Here is a 19,145-nt window from a genome sequence, read left to right as displayed (position 1 = left end):
GACTTAATTCTTAATTTTGCAGGCAGTAGGTATGGGTACGCATTTGGATACTGAACTTTGCAAGAGTCCAGGTGAGGAGTGCAAGCTGCGATTGGGGTGAGGTACTTGGAGTATTACAGGGGTGCTCCACCTGTTTTTGTTGGTAAAATCGTCAAGCATGTAGGTGACCCAAAAGTAGGAAGATTAGTTAATCCCTGCTGAAGCAGCAAACAGATTTCAGTGGACTGGGAAAACCTGCTGGACGACATGAAGATCAAGGAGGCCGTCTATGAAACTGGCTTGGATGTTTGTATGGATATCATTTTCCACACCTTCTTGAAAGCCAAACAGCATGTTAAGATGCATAGTTAAAACATTAGGTTGAGATATTTTCATGTCGAGATTGTATTGTGTATTAGTAAGAATTAATTTAGAACGTTGGTTTTGGTTTCCAAAGAGATATTACTGCTCTTGAATCAGGCCGGAGAAGTGCATCTAGTACTAATGAGATTTCCTACACCGACGAGCTAAAAGAGCAAAACATTTTGAGTCTTGAATAGAACAGATTATGGGGGACCTGATTTCGGCATTCAAGGTCCTCAAAGGTTTTGATAAAATCCCCTCATGATTTCTCCAGAATCAGCAGTGAGGCCACACCAGAGGGGAACTAAGGGGAGGTTTTTTTAAAAAGGATAACAAGAGGAACTCCTGTGCACTAAGAGTTGAGGGAGTGTGGAACAAGCTATCCAAGTACCATCTCTTCTTTCAGGGATTGACTGGATGGGATCCTTTAATCAGTTAGCTTCCAAAAACCAAAATGCATTTTGAGGCCTTCTGTTTTAAGTTGTGATGTAGGCATAATATTATGTGCAAGGTGTTGACTTATAATAGTTTAGTACTTTCATGCAGTTATTTTATCCAGGATAGATGAAATTCTCAATGGATATCTCAAGATTATTCCTCCATTGCTGACCTTGATTTTAACGATGACCAGATGTTTATGTGGGCTGCTGTCTGACCTGAACCTCAGATTGTGGTTACTGTTGGGTCTGTAAAAGCAATATTTGTTACAAACCACATTCCTTACTTTTTGAGAAGAAGCCATGATTTAAGAAATGCTGCATTTTGTGTATTTTTTTGGCTCTTGGAAGAAACCTACACATTTGACACAAGTTAATTTTTTTATATTACTGTATAGTAGTTGTTAACTTGGAATTACATTACATTGAACATGGTGATTTCTGTGTTATTTTAATTGGAATCATGAAATGATATATATAAATAATAATATTTAGAGTAAACCTATTATTATATATTTGGTTTTCTTTAAATGTTATCTTTGTATTAAATAAACTCACAGGTAAGGAGCAGTGGTTTTTGAAAGAGCCGTTACTGTACTGTTTGCAGTCACACTCAAAACTGATAGTTGCCATTTTCTAAAGTATTTCATCACAGAAGGACAGCTACACAAGAGGTAGTTTTGAAGTGAAGTGTCTAGCTTGGCTTTATGCTGTCTGTCACATTTACTCCATTAGAGAAGTGACCCCCAGTAGCAACAGTAAGCGCTTTCTTTATCCATTAAGCGGTTTCTTTCTCTGCTCTTGGAACGCTTCCTGTTCCTGATCAGGGTGGCGGCAAGGCTCCCCTGGGAGGGCAGGGCGTGAGGTGGCCTCGCAGCCTGATCAGGGCTTCAGTCCAGCGCGGGGCACAAGCACACAGGAATAACAGGAGGCGGTCAGCTTGGCCGGCGAGAGGAAACTGAAGCAGCTAGCCTCAGCCCCTGTGGCTATTCAGTATACAGCATGGTGTCCCAGGTCAGAATCAAACCTGGTACCCAGGAGACCTAACTCAGCCACTGTGCCATCCTACACAAGCTCGTAACTTCGCCGAGTTGATCAAATGTCTTCTTCCATTGTGCTGTTCAGTATGCTGGGTGTGAATCACTGCAGGCATCTTCTACGTACAATGCCCAGGGCTGTTTTAGAAACCCAGTGATAACATTCACTGCGTGAGTCTGAGCTGAAGAGAGTCTTGCAGGGTAGTGCACATTGGGGAAAGGCTGTGGCCGGGGTGCTTGCAGAATAATTAAAGGAGTTTTGTTAATGTCCACTGTACACTGACCACTCGAGGGTACAGAAAAGAGGCCTGTGTGTGCATGTGCATTTTTCATTGATAGAATGTACATTGCTTCCATTATTGCTTAAATTGAGCCCATTGCCTACATAGGTGAATTACAGTTCCTATCTGCGTTTGGCTTTTGAAACACTGGTGAGATCTGTCTGGCTTATGTAGGCAGACAGAAGTTCTGTAGAAATTTGTTGAGATGTTTGAAATTAAAGCCCTTCTATGGTAATATAGGCACCATTTGGAGACTGTTTCTCACAAATTGTGAGCCTGTCCTCAGTTAAAGGCTGTACGATTTCTGAAAGTATTATTGAGCTTTGTTTACATTGTAAGTAAGGTGTATGGCTCTCTGTGTTGTAATGGAATTGTCTTAAGATTTTTATAGAGGTGCTTATATTGGGCTTATTTAGTATTTGCCTGACACAGCAATTTAAAGTTCAAGTGATTTTTAGACATACTAGCTGAGCCAGTAATGATTTTATATATTGGAAAGAAGCAATTAGAATTTAATCTGGGATTAGTTACTGCTTAGGTTGTAGGTTCCTTAAAATAGCTTCTTGTATTGACCCCTTTCGGCGCTGAAACATGTTTGTAGTTGAGGCAGTTTATTAATAGTTGCTTGTTGCTCCGGGCTTCCTGCAGTTTTAAGGGTTGAGTACAAGAGCACTGTGATTAGTGGGCCTCTTGTCAGGATCAAGGTGTGGCGTCTTGATGCGGTTGAGTTGGAGGAAGTGAGCCATAATACAGTTGGCAAACGAGAGGAGGCCTTTCAGCCCTTATGGCTCATTTCAGTTACTAGTAGCTAACTAATCTGAAGATCTCATCCAGTTGCTTCTTGAAAGAAGCAAGAGTATCCGCATTAACTGCATGGAGATGGGCAGCCTGTTCCAGTCTCCCACATCTCTTTTTGTAAATAAACGCTTGCAGGCAATTAAAATGCAGAACTGTATTTGTGTTTTCTGGTTTGGGCTTCACTGTCGATTTGTGAAGAAAGTCCAGGGGGGCTGATTCCGTCAGTGTCTTTAAGGATTTGGAATATGGATTTTGGTCTTCTCATAGTCCGCTCAGTCCCACACTAGAAAGATTTGAATCTTTTAGCCCCTGCGAAGGAATGCGGTGATCTGCTCCAGGGTCTCCAGGGAAACCAGCTCAGTGCCCGTGTTCAGGGCAAAGTTATTCTTCAGCGTTGCGGTCCTGCTCTGTGGGAACGCAGTACTCTAGCCGGTAACGCGTCAAGCTCCTTGCATGACATGGCGAAGAATTCACAAATCATCATACACGACTGATCTTTGCCCAGTTCACAGTGGTTTCATCTGGGTACATGCCCTGCTAGGACTTCATTCTGTTGCGGGTGAGGTGTTTCTGCAGGTGGGTCCTGCCCTTCAGTGGCCCAGTCGTGTCAGCTAGCAGATTGAGTCTTTCCGTATCTCCTCTTAGGCTGAGGAGGATTTTCAAGAGATGCGAGGGAGCAAGTCAACAGAAATTGTCTCCACAGTCATTTCCACTGTACTATTTTGGAGGATGTTTCATTCGTATTTTAGGTGTTTATAAAAAGACTTACACTGTTTTATAAAAGCAGTTTTCTCATGTTAAGTATGCATATATTGTGTAAATATACTGTGGCCTTCTGGCTTGAATGACGTGTTCCAGAAGTACATTAAAAATATGTATTATGTATTTCATGAGTTTTGTACCAAAATAATGTGAGCCTAGTATATAAATATACTGAATAAAGAAGATTTTTAGGGTGTTATAATATTTAGGGTGTTATAATGCTGTTATTCAGGTTAATAACAAAGGAGATTTGCTTGCAAGATACATTTAGTGGTAGGTTGTTTAAAACAATGCAATTCGATTGTTGTAAAATCTAGATATTCCATGTTTTAAATGAATGAATAACGTAAGTTCCCAAAGCTGTAGGGAAACCAAAATCTGTCTGTGCGGCAGGTTTGTGAGCTAGGTTCAACGTATTTAGTGGCTGTGGGAGCACATTTTATGCATCTGTGATCGCATTTTCTTGGAATTGTCAAAGGAAGGTGGTACCCAAATATTGGGTATCCAATATAGGGATGCTTAAAATAGAGTTAAGTAGGTTCTGGTACAGAATATTCACATTTTACCAATTTTGGATGGTTAGGTAAGGCTTTTTTTAAGTACTGAAGCAGGTACCAACTGTCCTGGATGCATCTATACCTGTGGTCTAAGAGGTGCCTTTCCAAATGTAACCAAAGTTTTAGCAAGAAGGCTACAGCCTAGATTGAAATATTGCTCTTGGCTTACAGGCGGTTTTGTCGATAAGTGGAACATGTAACTGCGTGCAGGTCACATTTGAAACTTTCTGCAGTCAAATATCCGCTGCACAACCAGTACTTAATTCGCTTGTACATTGCGCTATATTAGTCTTTACTAGTGACTAGTGAGCAGGAAGGGCAACATTTGCTCTCACCCGTGGTGAGACCGGGGGGTTTACAACCACATGCTGTCTTACAGTACTTTAGCAAAATTCCTGATTTTGTGCCTGTTTGAAATTTGTAAAATTTTCTACAGTGTCAATTTAATTATTTTGTAACCAAGATTTAATAACCAGAAATTGTGACAGCAGTTCTCCTTTAATCCTAATTCCCATAAATATATACAGTATGCATGTGTGTGTTTTCCCAGTGTATTTTTGGTATGAAAAGCCACAGAAATGCCAGCTCACTTCACCTCTGAATCCGCTATACCAAGTATTACTGGGACAAGGGGCGATATTTATTTGCAATTGGATAATACAATTTGAGAATTTAGGTTTTCCTTGGCGATGCTGTACACAGAGGGCATTTTGACCTATTGCTCTTCCTTTTGTTGTAATGTTGTCCTGTATTTTGTTTTAAATTTTACTGATGTTTATGTATTTGTCCATGACAGAACAGGTTGTTCTGTTTACCTCCAAAACATCCCCTCTCGGCTCTTAAAAGAGTAAGTACATTGAGCGCTGAAGGATCCTAAGATTCACTGGAGCAGGAAATGGCACTGATAATTTCTTTTCTCCCCGAGTGGCAGATCACAGTGAAAATGGCGAGTCGCTTGTGCTGCGCTAGGCCTGTGGGGCTCCGTTTTCACGGCAACCACAGGCCCTCTCCCCGCAGAACAAAAAATGTCAATTTCTTACGTTGGTCAGTGCTAAAAATAAATGAGAAGCCAGGGAGACGGGAAAAGTGTGACCTCAGCACATAGCTCTTACAATGCAGCGCAGGAGAGTTGTGCAATGTGAGCCCTGTTTGCTTTGGGCCTGTAGACTTCACGGCACATCTCTCGCTACCTCCAGAAGTCGCGGGTCAGGAGACAGGCCGCCCAGACTCGGGAGCTCTGTTTTGCTGCTTCCAGAGGCCTTTTCTGAGTCGCACGTGCCTAATGTCTAAGATTCAAGGCTTGGCAAGTATCTTTGGGAGGTTAGTGTGTATGTTTTATTTTGCGGCAGACCGTTAATCTCTCATTTTTTTGTGTTTCGTTCATTTCATTCCTTTTTTGGTGTTTTGTCTGTTTTTACCTGAAAAATGTCTTGGTTTTAAAATAGTCACTCATATTAATCAGAGTGAGGGTGATGTACAGTAGTAGGGTGCAGAATTCAGATTGTCTTCTGTTCATTAGGAACTATAAACTTTTTTTCCTCATCTTCAAGAAATAAAAAAAACAACAACTTACTAACACCCGAAAAAGACCATGAAACTTCACAGGGTTTAGTTTCTTCTTTATTTTTCTAAAGATATATTCGGGGACTAATGGTAATGGTGAGATTATCGTTTTGGAGTTAATCTGTGTGATATCTTTTTCTGTGCTTAACATTTGACATCAATAATAACATTCTTTTTTCCCAGAAATGTTTTAAACATCTCCTCCTTGAACTTCAAGTCACTGATGGTAATAGGAGGATAGTTAACCTGAGCTAAACTGACCTCTTGGGTTGAAGGGATGAGCAGTCAGCAAGTGATTAAAATGCCCTCCAGAGTTTCTCGTGTTGAGACTTGGGAGAAGCTTATAAAAGCACTTCCCCCGTTTTGCATGAGTGGGAGAATGGGAGAACTGTTTCTGCAAGCAGACTTGTGCGGTACATTCGGACACTTGTGGCATACATCACTATGGCTGAGTCTTCCCTAACGTTGATTTAAGAAGTCATAGGTATATCAGCTTTAGCTTTGCCATGCTGGATATGACATTCTTTGTTTAGAAAGAGAGAATAGTACTTCCTTCTAGAATTATATCTGCAGCGGAGAAACTCAGGGTGTTACATACTGGCAGTTCACCTTTGGATACCTCCAGCAGACCACATTCAACAACTCCTCAGAGATCCCTATTCAAATTAAGGAGGGGGGGGAGCCTTTTTATACAAAACATCTTTCCTCAGCAAAAAATTAAGCTTACAGTGTTACTGATAAAGTTTAAATAAACACAGGCATAATTTAAATTCCTCACAGGCATGTTCTATAATTTCTGTCCATTTACAGTTACAAAGAGAATTCAGAAAATTTCTGATTGACAAAATTTCGGTTCAGTATTTATTGCTTATTGCTCATTTGTGTATCCACAGAGCAGGTTAGACTGCCGAGTTGTTCCTTTGACACAGTTGCTCAAAGCACTTGTTCTGCCACTGAGCTTGGCCTTCTGACCTTTTGACTTATTTTAAAAGACTGCCCACAGCCACAGTCTGTACATTAACTTCTTTGCAAAACCATGCAAAACCCTATGGATTTTTTAGGAGGTGCAGATGTGAAACTATTTTCCCCTAGATTCATCTGTGGGAAAACTCATTTTGAATCAAGCCTGCAATGTAGTTACGTTTGCCGTTTCTGCCCAAGTTCATAGAAGAAAACCCATCGTTGTTCCCTTGGCGCTTTTAAAAAGTGTTTGCCAAAAACACACAGGAGATTCATTTTGCATGAAAAGAAATCGTAAAGCTTCATGAATGACTTTTCAGCATCCTTGGTTCCTACTGCAGGTCAAGACTACTTTTTAAAAAAAAAAGTTTTGAACACCTGTCTGTGCATGTGCCCTCCATTTCCTGATCTGATTAGCTTCATGAGAGCCGACTACAACATGATCGGTACAGACACTAAAAATGTCATTTTATTCAGAAGAACAAAACTTATGAAAAGAGAAAGACAGTGACTCTTATGTTTTTGATAGAGTTAACAGGCTATGTATTGGGATTTAATATAGAAGGTTTTTGATAGAGTTGTGCTGTCATGTTCCTTGGTGTTTGAAGAAATAAAACCCATATCCCATTTTAAATGGTAAGGCGAGATGCATTCCTTATTTTTAGTTGCAACAGATTTAGCATACATTTTTTGTTTAGGTGTTCTTCTATCAATAAGGAATTAAACTTAAGATGGACTGCTGAGGCAGTACTGTGGAACAGCTGAGTGCCTGTAGACACTGAAATAGAATTCGTTTGACATTCCTCCTGTGAAATATGCAGGCCTTCTCCCTTTGTCTGTCCCAGGACCTGCGCCACAAGGTGTCAGTCAGATAAGCAGCTGTCAGCGCAGGGAGCTGCTGCCTAAACTCTGAGCATGAGGTAACCGGTTAACTCTTCACGGGCCACGTCTCCAATGTTGGTAGTGTTTCAGTCCTCTGTGCTGTGCTGTTGTAGCTGATGAAGGTGTTTTAATGTAAGATTTGATGATAATGTACAACATATTTGGTAGTCGCAAGTCAGTAATAAAACCAGTAACCAACGGTGCATCTGTTGGACAGATACAGAAATCCACTGGCATAAAAAGAGCTGCCTGGAAGTGCTGAGTTTCTAATTTGCAGCTGACAGGCAGGTTTTGTTTTAATCCGGGTTTGCTTTGGGACAGAGGTTGGAGTGTTACGCAGTCATTTTTATTTGCTTTGTAAGGTATTTCCTCCTGTGTAGCTGACAGTTTCAGACAGCGTGCTGCAGTGAACTGGTGTGAAAGTCTCCCTCCCCACGCCTGGTCCCGTGGAGCTGGGTCGTGAGGTGACATCAGAAATGAAGAGCCTTCTTGAGGAAGAGTGGCACTAGGCCAGGAAAAGTCGCAAAGCTTCTTCGTGTGCTTGTTAGGATTGCAAGCTGTTGAATTTACTCGAGGGGCCGAGGAACTGGGGGCAAGGAGGTGGGGGAGGGGGGGGAGTGAAGTTTCTTTGAAGGGTCTGAACCATCCGAGGCACCCAGGCTGACAGGCGGGGTTCATTCCCAAACCCCAGCGAACCGATAGCTTGAGGGGGCAAGGTGGTGCCACTGTACCTGAACCAGGTCCTGCCCAGAGATGACTTAATGATACCACATGCGCTTGAAGTTGCACTCTCTATGCTGTAGGGAGCATGCATGCAATTTTTCTGTAAAAGTTGCAAGAAGACACTTTGAGCTCATTTGTACAAGGGTTAAAGAGGCAGTGGTTTTGTTGGGTACGCCTCCCTCCGAGTTATCTCGTGTACAGCTCGTGAATTGAGTTGGTGGAGAACCCCTGCGTGATTGATCTGACCTGCTGTCGCCCTTCTGCCCCCAGCTGTTTGTTGGGAGCAGTATAAACATCTTGTGGATGTTCTGAAGGCTCCAGTTCTGTTTTCACAACAAAAAGCTTTTGTAGACATGGATCAGATTACTTCACAGGAATGGGATGGAGCTGTATATAACTTTGTTTTTATGTATCGTGCTTTAACAGTGGATCTGCGAAAATCTCTAGCTTTGGCGTGAGTCAGAAAGCGGAATTGGTTGGCAGAATTTTTGGGCTTAAACTCCATCATAGACTTCAGCTTCCTGTTTACTGCTTATTCCTTTTAATACCCCTAATTGCTTTGCTACATTGCAGACAGTGTAAGGGCAGCTGGTTTATGAGTCAGCTACAGCGGCTTTTAATTGGTAAGACGTGGAAACCGGGCCACTGTTCCCCTGTGCTTGGTCCTGTGTGCTCTACTGTAGCTTTCTAGCTCCTCCATGTCAGTGTACAACAGGGTTTTCTGCTGTACTAAGAAAGCCAGCCTTAGGCAAAGAAAAACTCACTCTTAACGCACATTGCATGAAGAACTGAAAACCACTAAGTGCCTTTTATTATGGCTCTCATTAAATGCTCCTTTGTGCTCCTACGGGTTTTTGAATAGTGCCTAGTTGTTACTAAGACAGCGGAGCAGCGTAGTATTTCATTATGCAATTTCAGTGCATTGTAAAAGGCTTTGGATGATTTCCTTTAAAGACCTCCTGTGTGAGGTGAAAACCATGGCTGCATCATTGGCCACGTGCAAAGGAGCCAACCAGGATGTGGCTCCTCTCTCTAGGGTGTAGAAAGTCCCCAGCAGGAGAGAACTTGCACAGCGCGAGCAAATGGAAGTGCGGTTTTGAAGTCATTGCAATATGAAGGTAAACACAGTGTTGTGCTCAGGAACGTCACCGTTGATAAAAGATACTTAGTCTTCCCTGCAGCTGTAATGGATCCTGGTGGCTGGAAATATTGGCACCAATTTTGTTTGCAAGTTTGCAGATGTCTCTTTAGTTATCTTAATGTAAACCATGGAAGCTGGAGTTCAGCCCATTCTTTAGACTCGGCCTTTCTTCACTTCAAAACATCAAAGAAGGATTAGCCGGTTGGCATTTGTGTCTAAGTAAAAGTTCCCATAATTGACAAATGTCATGTGGAAGATTACTATCTCTTGTGTGAGCTGGTGTGTTTACAATACATACTTCAGCTTTGTCTCTTGAAACTACCGCAGAAACGTCTTAGTTGTGCTTTTTTTTAAAAGAATGACCTATTGCTGTCTTTTTTTTTCCCTTCACATGCAAATGAGATTGTGCAGATGTGGTGTGAATTTCCATAATGACACACTAGAAGGTAGAAACGCACGACAGTTTGCCCAAAGGCTTGAGCTGTGTGATGTTGAATGGTCATATTGTGACTTTCACAGCTTCTTGCATGTTCCAATAGAACGGTATTGTAATCCAGTGCTGAAACAGTCTCAGAAGATGTTTGTACTGCAGTGTTTTCACTGTTGTTAGGCCAAAGTGAGTATTCAGTAAGGAAGCAGTGAAGGCTAGATTTTGTATGTAAAATAGTCTATATACGGCAGAATATTATGTGCTGAATTTACCTTCAAGCACATAACACTCTCTACCTCCACAGACCCAGGCAGGTCACCAGTTTAGAAAAGGTTACTACGTATTTCTTTTTGGTTTTTGAACAGAGGGGAAAAACAGCTTCTTCTGTTAGGAGGTGAAACGGGACAAAATATTCTTTTATTAGGAAAGTGTCCAGAGGCTAGAGAGCTTTTACTAATCTCAGATGCAAGAAGCAGCATATTCGTTTGTTCATACTGTAATCCATTGTTTGCGATCTCTTTGTGGTCTTTGTGGTGAACCAGTTGATTTCCTTTAGGCCTTCAAAGAATTCTGAACTTTTCAGATAACATCATAGTGGTTTCTCGCAGACTTTCATTAGTACAGTTTCATTCACAATTTAGACTAGAAAATAAATTGAAAGATCTTTTCCATAAAGTGGAAAAAAATCATTAGCTGGATGTTCTATATTAATAAAATCAGGAGAGCTGTGAGTTCTGCAGTATTGCTTGCTTTGGTGTATTTAATTCCTTCCCAGTCTCTTCTCAGGTCTCTGTTGGGAGGTATTTGTGTGGCGTTGTGACTGACATGAGAAAGATGGCCCTTCGCTTTTGAGCAAAGGCCCCAGATTAAATTAAAGCTGTCTCCTGAGTGCCGGCACAGGTTGCGAGCGCTGAGCTTGTTGGTTTCCACAAGGAAGACACCTCTGGCAGACAAAAAGCCTTCTTCAGGTGCAGTAATGTTTGCAATTTGTGATTGTCAGGCCGGTGGAACACTGGGACTGAGTCTGGGCCAAAGTTTAGAAAATTACCTTCATGATGTTTGGTTTGACACTGTACTTTTTAACTTTCCTCTTTTAGCCAGCGATATTTCTGTTGTGCCACCAGTTCTCCAGTATATCCTTCATGAGCAGTATTGACCTGGACCCTAAACTCCGGTACAGATAGTTGGGGAATTTTCCAGTAACATGAGAGGAACAAATGCCATTCATTGTCCATCGGTGTGAACAGTGGTGCTTACTTCTGTAATCTAAGTCCGGGAGGAAAGGTGTGTCTGCAAGTTTTTCTGGGTCTTTTAAAGCACCCAGCACGTGAACTGCTGGGTGAAGCTGTTAAAATGGTCCACTTAAGCCAACAATGAGCCGATTCAGTTGCGAGCACTGCTGCACTGGAAACCCACAGACACGCAGGCCCCCCACTCCAGTACCGGGGATCCGCGCTTCAGACCAAAGCAGTGTGTGACCCGTCGGCATCGGTCCCTTTGAGATGGGAAGGTGGCACTGGCGTGAATTGTGGAGCTGGGGCTTCTGCGCCTACAAGACTCCAGTTGCAGGAGAGGGAAGTTAGTGCCGCAGTTCTGCTCGTAAGCAATCCTGGTTTGCCGGGAAGTTTGCCGCGTGGTGGGGGCTTTCCTTTCTGTGCCGAAAACAGACACGCTAACGTTCCCCCGAGCTGCCCGGGGGAAGTGCGCTTTGAAATGGAGCAACACAAACCGAAAAGAAAAGTTCTCTTTATAATGACTGTTTTTGGAATGGGTGGGGAAAAAAAGGATTCTAGCAAGGACTAGGGTGCTCTTTAGGACCCTGATGCTCTGTTTTTTGGGTTGCAGAGCTGACAGTCTGTGGTGGGGAGAGAACCACGGAAGTCAGACTGGACATTTCTATTGAAAGGTTGCTGATCGAGCAGGTGCTCCTAAAACCACAGAGTGTGCTCTTATTGTGGGACCGGTCTGCGTTTTTGGCCATTCTCCCAGAGCTTATCCAGTTGCACGCTGTTATGCAACACTGAATAATAGTGACATACCAATCATGCAGTCAAACCCTCTAACTCTTAGTACCTTGCAGTGCGCACAGAAGTAGATCACTAAAATCAGACACTTAAAAACGGATAATTTAAGAAAAAGTCACCTGTACAGCTCTGGTAAGACAGGTGTCTTGTACATTTTTACAGTCTTCAGGTGCTTCTCAATAGCTAATATATTGTTGATTCTTTTCAGGTGCACTGCTGGTTGTGGAAAATATGTAAAAAGTGTTGGGCATTTTTAAAACTCCAGAAATAGCCTACATGTGTTGGTCTTAATATAAGGAGTATTTTATACAATACATTTATGTATTAATAAATGGTAGTTTTAACTTTAATAGTTCTTTATACTAAATTTATTTTCATTGAAAGCTGGTGTTTCCACAAAACTAGACCCAGTGTGCCGCTTAGTGCCAAAGCTGTTTAAATTGTCCTTACACGGTCAATAAATCCTTTTTAATGATATAAAACTATTTTTGAATGTTTTTCATTTTGTTGAGGCATAGTTCCAGTAGTTTTTACCTCTGAGAGAGAACTTCTGCAACGCAGCTGGAGCTCGGCTCACAACGCAACTCCTGGCCATTCAGTTTCGAGACTTGTGAGCAAAACAGCTCGTTGTTTCAGTCACCTGTTGTAACTTTAATTTCTCCCCCCCCCCCCCCATCTCTCTTTCAAAGGAAATGACCTAAGAGGCCTTACAAAAACACATCTGAGCTCTCTTGCTTCAGACTACAGTCGCCGAGAAGCTCGAATCTGGAAGCAGCGCTCGGTTTCCACGGTGAAGTTGATAACTACCTCAGCCAGGAGAGAGAGGAGGGGAAGTCCCGCCGGCTGCTGTCTACTCCTTCCCAGGCCCGAAAAACCTGCGGAGAGCTTCCCTGCCACACTGCACTGAAAGGATCACCGACGGACCGGATCTGTCGTGTCCAAGCCGGGACGGACGCTCCAGGAGACTGCCTGCCTCTCCGGCCCAGAGCCGCCGCACTGTACAATCGGGGGCGATCGGGGTTTTCCTTTAGTCTCTGTTCATTTTTTATTCCTTTTATTTCCTATCTTCGCTGTTGACCAGTGTTACATTTTCCTAAAATTCCTTTTGTTTTTCCTCTCATAGCTTTTAAAAGATTTGTATTTTTTACCAGAGGTCTATATATATACACACACACGCATATATATATATATTTAAAAACAAACGAAGGAGTTTTTCTTCTTCCACTTGAAGAAAACATTTGTGCACTTTTTGAGATCTCCCTCGGTTTGACCAAGCCAATGCTTGCTTGGAACAAGAACAGATTTGTCAACAGAGTGTCGCTCAAGTGCTGGAGCGGTGTTGGTATAGGAATATTCTTCGTTATTTAACCACTAATGACCTTCTGCGGGGCTGGGAGAAGAGCGGAGTGGAAGTAGATTTCGCCTGCTTGGTTCCCCGACTCGGACTGTTAGATGCGAGCTGCAGCAGGGCTGCCTCTCTTTCACACTTTCTCGTCTCCTCTTCCTCTCCCCGCTGCTACTAAGCCTTTGGAAATGCCTCATAGGCAGGCTGTGCACTTCAGCTATCTTTCTACACCAGTCCAGAAATAATTAACTGTTCAGAGCTGGTGGGGCTGTGATCTTGAAACAAGAGGCTGCGAGGAAAGCAAACAAGAAATAAAAGCAACTGAGAGGGGAGGGTAGCGACACAGCTCGCCACTTATGTATTGTTGTAGTGCTCAAGAAAGTAAGATGGACTACAAGCGGCGCTTTTTGCTTGGCGGGTCCAAGCAGAAAGTGCAGCAGCACCAGCAGTACCAGATGCCCGAGCTGAGCCGGGCCCTCAGCGCCCCCCTGGCGTGCAGCTCCAGCGCCGCGCCGCCCTCCCTGGGCTCCGGCGGCGGCTCGCCCGGCCACTGTACCCACCCCCCTCCGCAGCACGGCACGGCCATCGCCGACATCCAGCAGGGCATCTCCAAGTACCTGGACGCGCTCAACGTCTTCTGCCGGGCCAGCGCCTTCCTCACCGACCTCTTCAGCAGCGTTTTCAGGAACTCGCACTACTCCAAAGCAGCTATGCAACTGAAGGACGTGCAGGAACACGTCATGGAGGCGGCCAGCCGGCTCACCGCAGCAATAAAGCCCGAGATCGCCAAGATGTTGATGGAGCTCAGCGCAGGCGCCGCCAACTTCAAGGATCAGAACGACTTCAGCCTGCAAGACGTTGAGGTAGGGGGAGCCCGGAATCCGGTTTGCTTTTGGAGGGATTGTGGCCTCGTCTTCCTGTTCAGGGCGGGCAGATCTAGTGCATGAAACGACGGCTGAGAACTGTTTTCGCCCTGCCTGCGGTTCTTTCAGGTTTTGTGGTTCAAACTTGCTTCTCTTTGCCATTCGTGATCTGCCTTTGCTTCAGGCAGTCCTGCGGAAACGGGGTCCCAGTGGGAGAAGAAAGTCTGGCCCAGCAGTGCCACTTTTCATCCCACCTCGGTCCTTCATGACTTAATTGGACCAATTAAGGGTTCTGTAAGGCAAACGAGCTCTTTGCCTGGTCCTAAGCAGAGCTAATTGTAAGGTGTCTCTAAGACCTATAGGAGCATGTTGCTCAAGGACCTGGGTTATAAAAATGTAGTACTTATATGCTGACATTTTATTTCTATCTGTCTGAATACCAAAGGATAGTTTTTTTTGTTGTCGTGCTCATCTGAGATGCAATTGCACCACTCCATTTCCTATTGGCAAGTACAGGGCACTTTGTATTCTAAGGGTGTTGTTGAAAAGCTGTCTGAGGTGTCTGCGCTCACCTTCAGGACATGTGGTTGCTCAGTTTATAATTCCTTGGCTCGGACGGAGGCGTTGGTGCTCGATATTAAACTGATGCCGAGATTTCTGGGTGGCTTGTGAAAAGCTGTGGGTAGGTGTGAAAACGGAAGCAGCAAAATGAAACTGCGAAGATGGATTATCTACCGGGGCAAAAAAAAAAAAAAAATCAGCCCCTGATCTTCGGGAGTCACTGTGTGGTCTACATCCTAGTGCTGTCTGTCACCTGATTTAGGATTCCTCTTCCAGGCAAATGAGAACTTCTAGGTACAATACTAGGCTGCCACAGATGAGCTCCTTTTTAAATGATTATATCTAGCAGAACAGATCCAAGGTGCCTTGAGTAGGAACAGTTAACAAGTGCTTTCTCCACCAAATTACCATGTGTTTTTGAGATATTTAACCACCTTACCACCCACAGCTAATAACAGCATGGGAGCACTGCAATCCAAAAACCTTGGTCTAAGTTTTAAGGCTTGTATTGAAGATAATTTCCTGTGCTGAGAATTATGGTGTAAATGCAGCCAGTGTGCTACCGTACCAAGCACAATTACTTAAACCACTGTTTAGATAATCATTTTTCACCACAGCCACTTATTGGTTGCCTTTGTAATTATAACATGCAGTCATGATAAGAGACCCAGTTACAATCCCGACTGTAAACTTACTTACATTTTTTTTTCTCTAGGAAGTAAACATATTAATCCAGACAGTGATGTTTTGGAATCAAGATGATATGAGGTCAGCCTCTGAATGCGTACCGTTCATGCCACGACCCTCCATTTCCAACAGAAAGCTTATTGTCGGGGGCCTCGGGCCTGCCAGATCCCAGAGGAATGCGCTGGAGGAATGCGGTTTCTCCTTGAGATGAGGAAAGCAGTTGTTCTTCAGCTCATAGCACTGATCCTTTGCCGGCTGGTATCTTACTGCTGTGCTTCTACCGAGGAAGGGCGGCGGGGCTGCTCTTCTGCCCCCTGCCCTCTCCCCGCGGGGTGCGCTCAAGTTTCCTGGCCCGTCCTGGGGCCGCAGGTGGAGGGCCAGTGAACTGCCGGAGCCCGGCGGCGACTTGCTCCGGCTGCGTGGCTCCGAGGCCCCTGCCGGCGCCTGCCCCGCCCACAGGCCGGAGAGCCACCACCCTCTCGGTTCCCGGGAGTGACGTCAGCGCACTGCAGGTCACGTCGCACCCCGCCATCTGTTCGATTTTCTCCTGCGCGGTCTCTTCCGTCCCGCTGGCGGGGGGCTGTAACACTGCCGCCTGCTTCACCGGTCTCGGTGGTTTGGCGATCCGTCTCTGCAGAGGTGGTTGACGTGAGGATCAGGCGAATGTTTCTGCCCAGAGCTTGAGCATGCGGTTTGTTTTCCGCTGTTCTTAGTGGTCTTGCACCACAGCAGTCTCCCTTCATGTCGGCGTCTTCGGGCAACGGTTCACTGTCAGCTGTGAACTTGGTTTTGTGTTTTAGGCTGATATTTTTCTGTCATTTATTACAACATCACCCACCCCCTGGGTGGTCTTGGGGACAGTATTTCCAGAAAGCTGACATAACGTTCCTCAATATTTACTGTAATATCGCCCAGCAGGGTGGTGTGACAGAAACAAGTCGCCAGTGTAAACGTGGTGAGAGCCAGGCTAGATTTATGTGCTTGTGAAATATAAGGGGCAGCATAGTTTTTGAAGATGCAGAATGAGTCACTTCTTATTCCTGAGAGTTGATGTATAATATTGGTATAAGGCAATTTAAAAGCTTTATTTTGAGATGCATATAGGGTTGGACTATGATGGGTTATTTTCTGATTTCAGAAAGTCTTGTTGCAGATATTTCCTGCCCAAGGTAAGCATATGGATCTGAGAGTCTGTAGTGTTAAGTGTTTCTTGGTTTTGTCTTTAGACAACGTCAACAATTAGATAAGCAGTGCTTCAGGGAACATATCATGAAGGAGTCGGTGCAGCACAGGAATTTTAAGGTTGAGAGTTTAATTGAAATCATGCTTCAGTATAGTGAAAATTATTTTGCACACTTGAATCGGTTCTCAAGTTTTAAATATTACTTTAATGCACATCTTACAAAGATGTTAATAAACAACTGAATGTTAAGATTTAGCAGTTGAATCTCATTGCAAGTTGGCCTCATTGCTGAGTCTTGTGCTAAATCTGCCGAAGAGAAGGCTGCTTCATCTAAAAAATATCTGTATGTTTAGAGATGGTAAAATAAAGCTTAGGGCTCAGGAGACCACTGGAATGTTATACAGGACTGCAAACTTCCAGTCAGGGAGGTGGAAAAAAAAGTTTTAATCTGAGAAGGGCTCACTGGCAGCTTAAAGGAGATCAGCTGCCAAATATGCTTGAAAATGTCACGGTTTATTAGTAGACCGTCTCCTGTGCTCATGAACCAAACCACAGAGGGATGAAACACTGCAGACAGAACTGTCCAAATTTTAATGCTGCAATTGTCCTGAACAGCTGGCTGCACGAGTATTTTAAAGTGGAATACAATGTCAAACTTGAATGCTCTTCTACTGTTTTCTTATATTCATGCACTCCGATTGTATCCCCCTAGCAGTAAATAAAATCATGTTATCTTCTGACAGGTGGCTCTCATGTTGGCGTCAATAACGCCGATGGGCAGACTCTCGGGATCTTTAAAAATTTTACTATCATGGCAGTGTGTAAAACTGCTGAGAAACTAAATACATCCCATCGCGTGCTTATACCGTGAACTTTGGCAAAGTAAGATCTAGTTGGTTGTGCTGCCTGCCCTTTGCAATCCAGTAGGAATGGAAATGAACTATTTTTACATCCTGGACGCTGGACCATGTGGTTACAAACAGCCAGGAGACCCTTCGGCACATCTGGCTGTTTGTTTGGTAGTAATCCAAGGCTCCTGTCAAGCCTGCTTCTGGAGTATTTCCTGATCCTCCTATTTTGGTATCGTCTGTGAATGTGCCTACTAGACTGATTATACCAAAATCAAGAGCACTGACGTAAATTAAGTACAGTGATGCTAATACAGATCCCTATGGTATTCCGATAATCACATCACCCTGATTTGAGCATTCACTCCTTATCTGTACTGTATCTGTTTTTGTCCAATAACCAGTTCTCAATCCATAACCTTGTCTTTTTTTGAATGCCTGCTGCCAGCACCTCATATCTAGCAGTAATAAGACTAATTGGTTTACAAGTGCTTGGTTTGGTTTTGTCCCTCTTGTCTGTGGGTGGGTGCTGCATTGGCATGCATTGTTTGAGCCAATGAATAACCATGTTTCCTTGAGTACAGCTGGTAGGATGTCATCCGGCCATAGAGATTTATCTGAAGGGCTTCTAGTACCTGCAAGACCTCTGTCATTCTTCTGGTAATATTTAATATACCGCAGAGCTGTCTTGCTCAGCCTGAGGCATGTTGTCAGTTTCTTTCATGATGAAGGCCTGCATAAAATATTAATATAATATGTCACTTCCCTTTAACATAGAAAAAAGGCTCCCATTATTATCTCTGAAACCCTTAACTTTATCCTTTACTTTTTCTTTGCTGAAAAGTAACTGGGGAAAAAGAACCTTATTTTACCCTCCATTACAATATTCTTCTGTCTTGTCCTCTCCAAGATCTCTCCAAGATCTCTCTCTTCCTTATACTCCATTATCTGCATCCTCTCACAGTCCATGATCTACTGATACTAGACAATTGTTTTATAAAATGCTTGCTTTCCTCATATATCCATGTTAATTGATTAACTTCAGGATTTTGACCTACTCACGCTTGGGAATGAATCGGTTCTGTGCTTCAAGCAGAATATCTTTCAACTGTAGCCATCCATTCTCTGCTGGTTCCTTAGTTTTTATCCCAGTCTGCTTGTCTTGAACTCTCATTCCTTCATGGTCTGCTTTCCCGACATTACGGACCTTTGCTTTGGGTTTAAGCTGTACAGTTTCAGCATGCTGTGTTATCACAGTTCCCAACTGGTTCTCTCACCACTGTCTTCCTTATTCAGTCCACAATGCTTGGATCACTTGTTCTCTGACAATCTGAGAAAGCGGGGCAGTCATCCTTATCTGCCATTCATGTTTCTGCCGATGCCCCCCTTTTTAGTCCTCACTTATGTAAGGGAAATTAAAATTTTCCATGTTGACCACTTCTTCCTTTACACACTCCTTATTATGTTGCACAAGATTGTTGTTTTAATTATTGCTAATAATAAACCTTATTTTGAATAGGGCCTTTACCAATAGCTTCTCTGAGCACTTTATTTGAATTTGGAGGTTTGCAACATTACATCTGACACTCTGCATTTGTACTCTTTTTATAAGTCTGACTTTCTGTGCCGGACACCTTTAATTCATCAGGGTAGTCCAGGTTGACAGCAAGGAAGGGGTTAATATAGCCATGGCAGGAAACGCCAGTATCATCGGAGTCGTG

The 19,145-nt window shown here is 43.5% G+C and overlaps 1 protein-coding gene across 8 annotated transcripts in view; it reads left to right on the top strand.

The window, feature by feature from the left end:
- The window catches only part of garre1 (granule associated Rac and RHOG effector 1), a 45,615-nt gene that overhangs the window by 4,964 nt on the left and 21,506 nt on the right, over positions 1 to 19,145 (top strand). For 7 of the 8 annotated variants that reach the window (XM_088613860.1, XM_088613859.1, XM_088613863.1 and 4 more), the window contains exon 2: positions 12,627 to 14,145. In XM_088613860.1, coding sequence (XP_088469986.1) covers positions 13,639 to 14,145 — 507 coding nt within the window. In that variant the 5' untranslated portion in view covers positions 12,627 to 13,638. Of the gene's footprint in view, positions 1 to 5,193; positions 5,535 to 12,626; positions 14,146 to 19,145 lie in introns of those variants that run through there. The other variant, XM_088613866.1, reaches the window with a different exon arrangement.

Source organism: Lepisosteus platostomus, chromosome 20 (assembly GCF_059453375.1).
Source record: "Lepisosteus platostomus isolate fLepPlt1 chromosome 20, fLepPlt1.hap1, whole genome shotgun sequence".
Taxonomy (NCBI): domain Eukaryota; kingdom Metazoa; phylum Chordata; class Actinopteri; order Semionotiformes; family Lepisosteidae; genus Lepisosteus; species Lepisosteus platostomus.
This window is presented reverse-complemented; position numbering and strand designations above follow the sequence as displayed.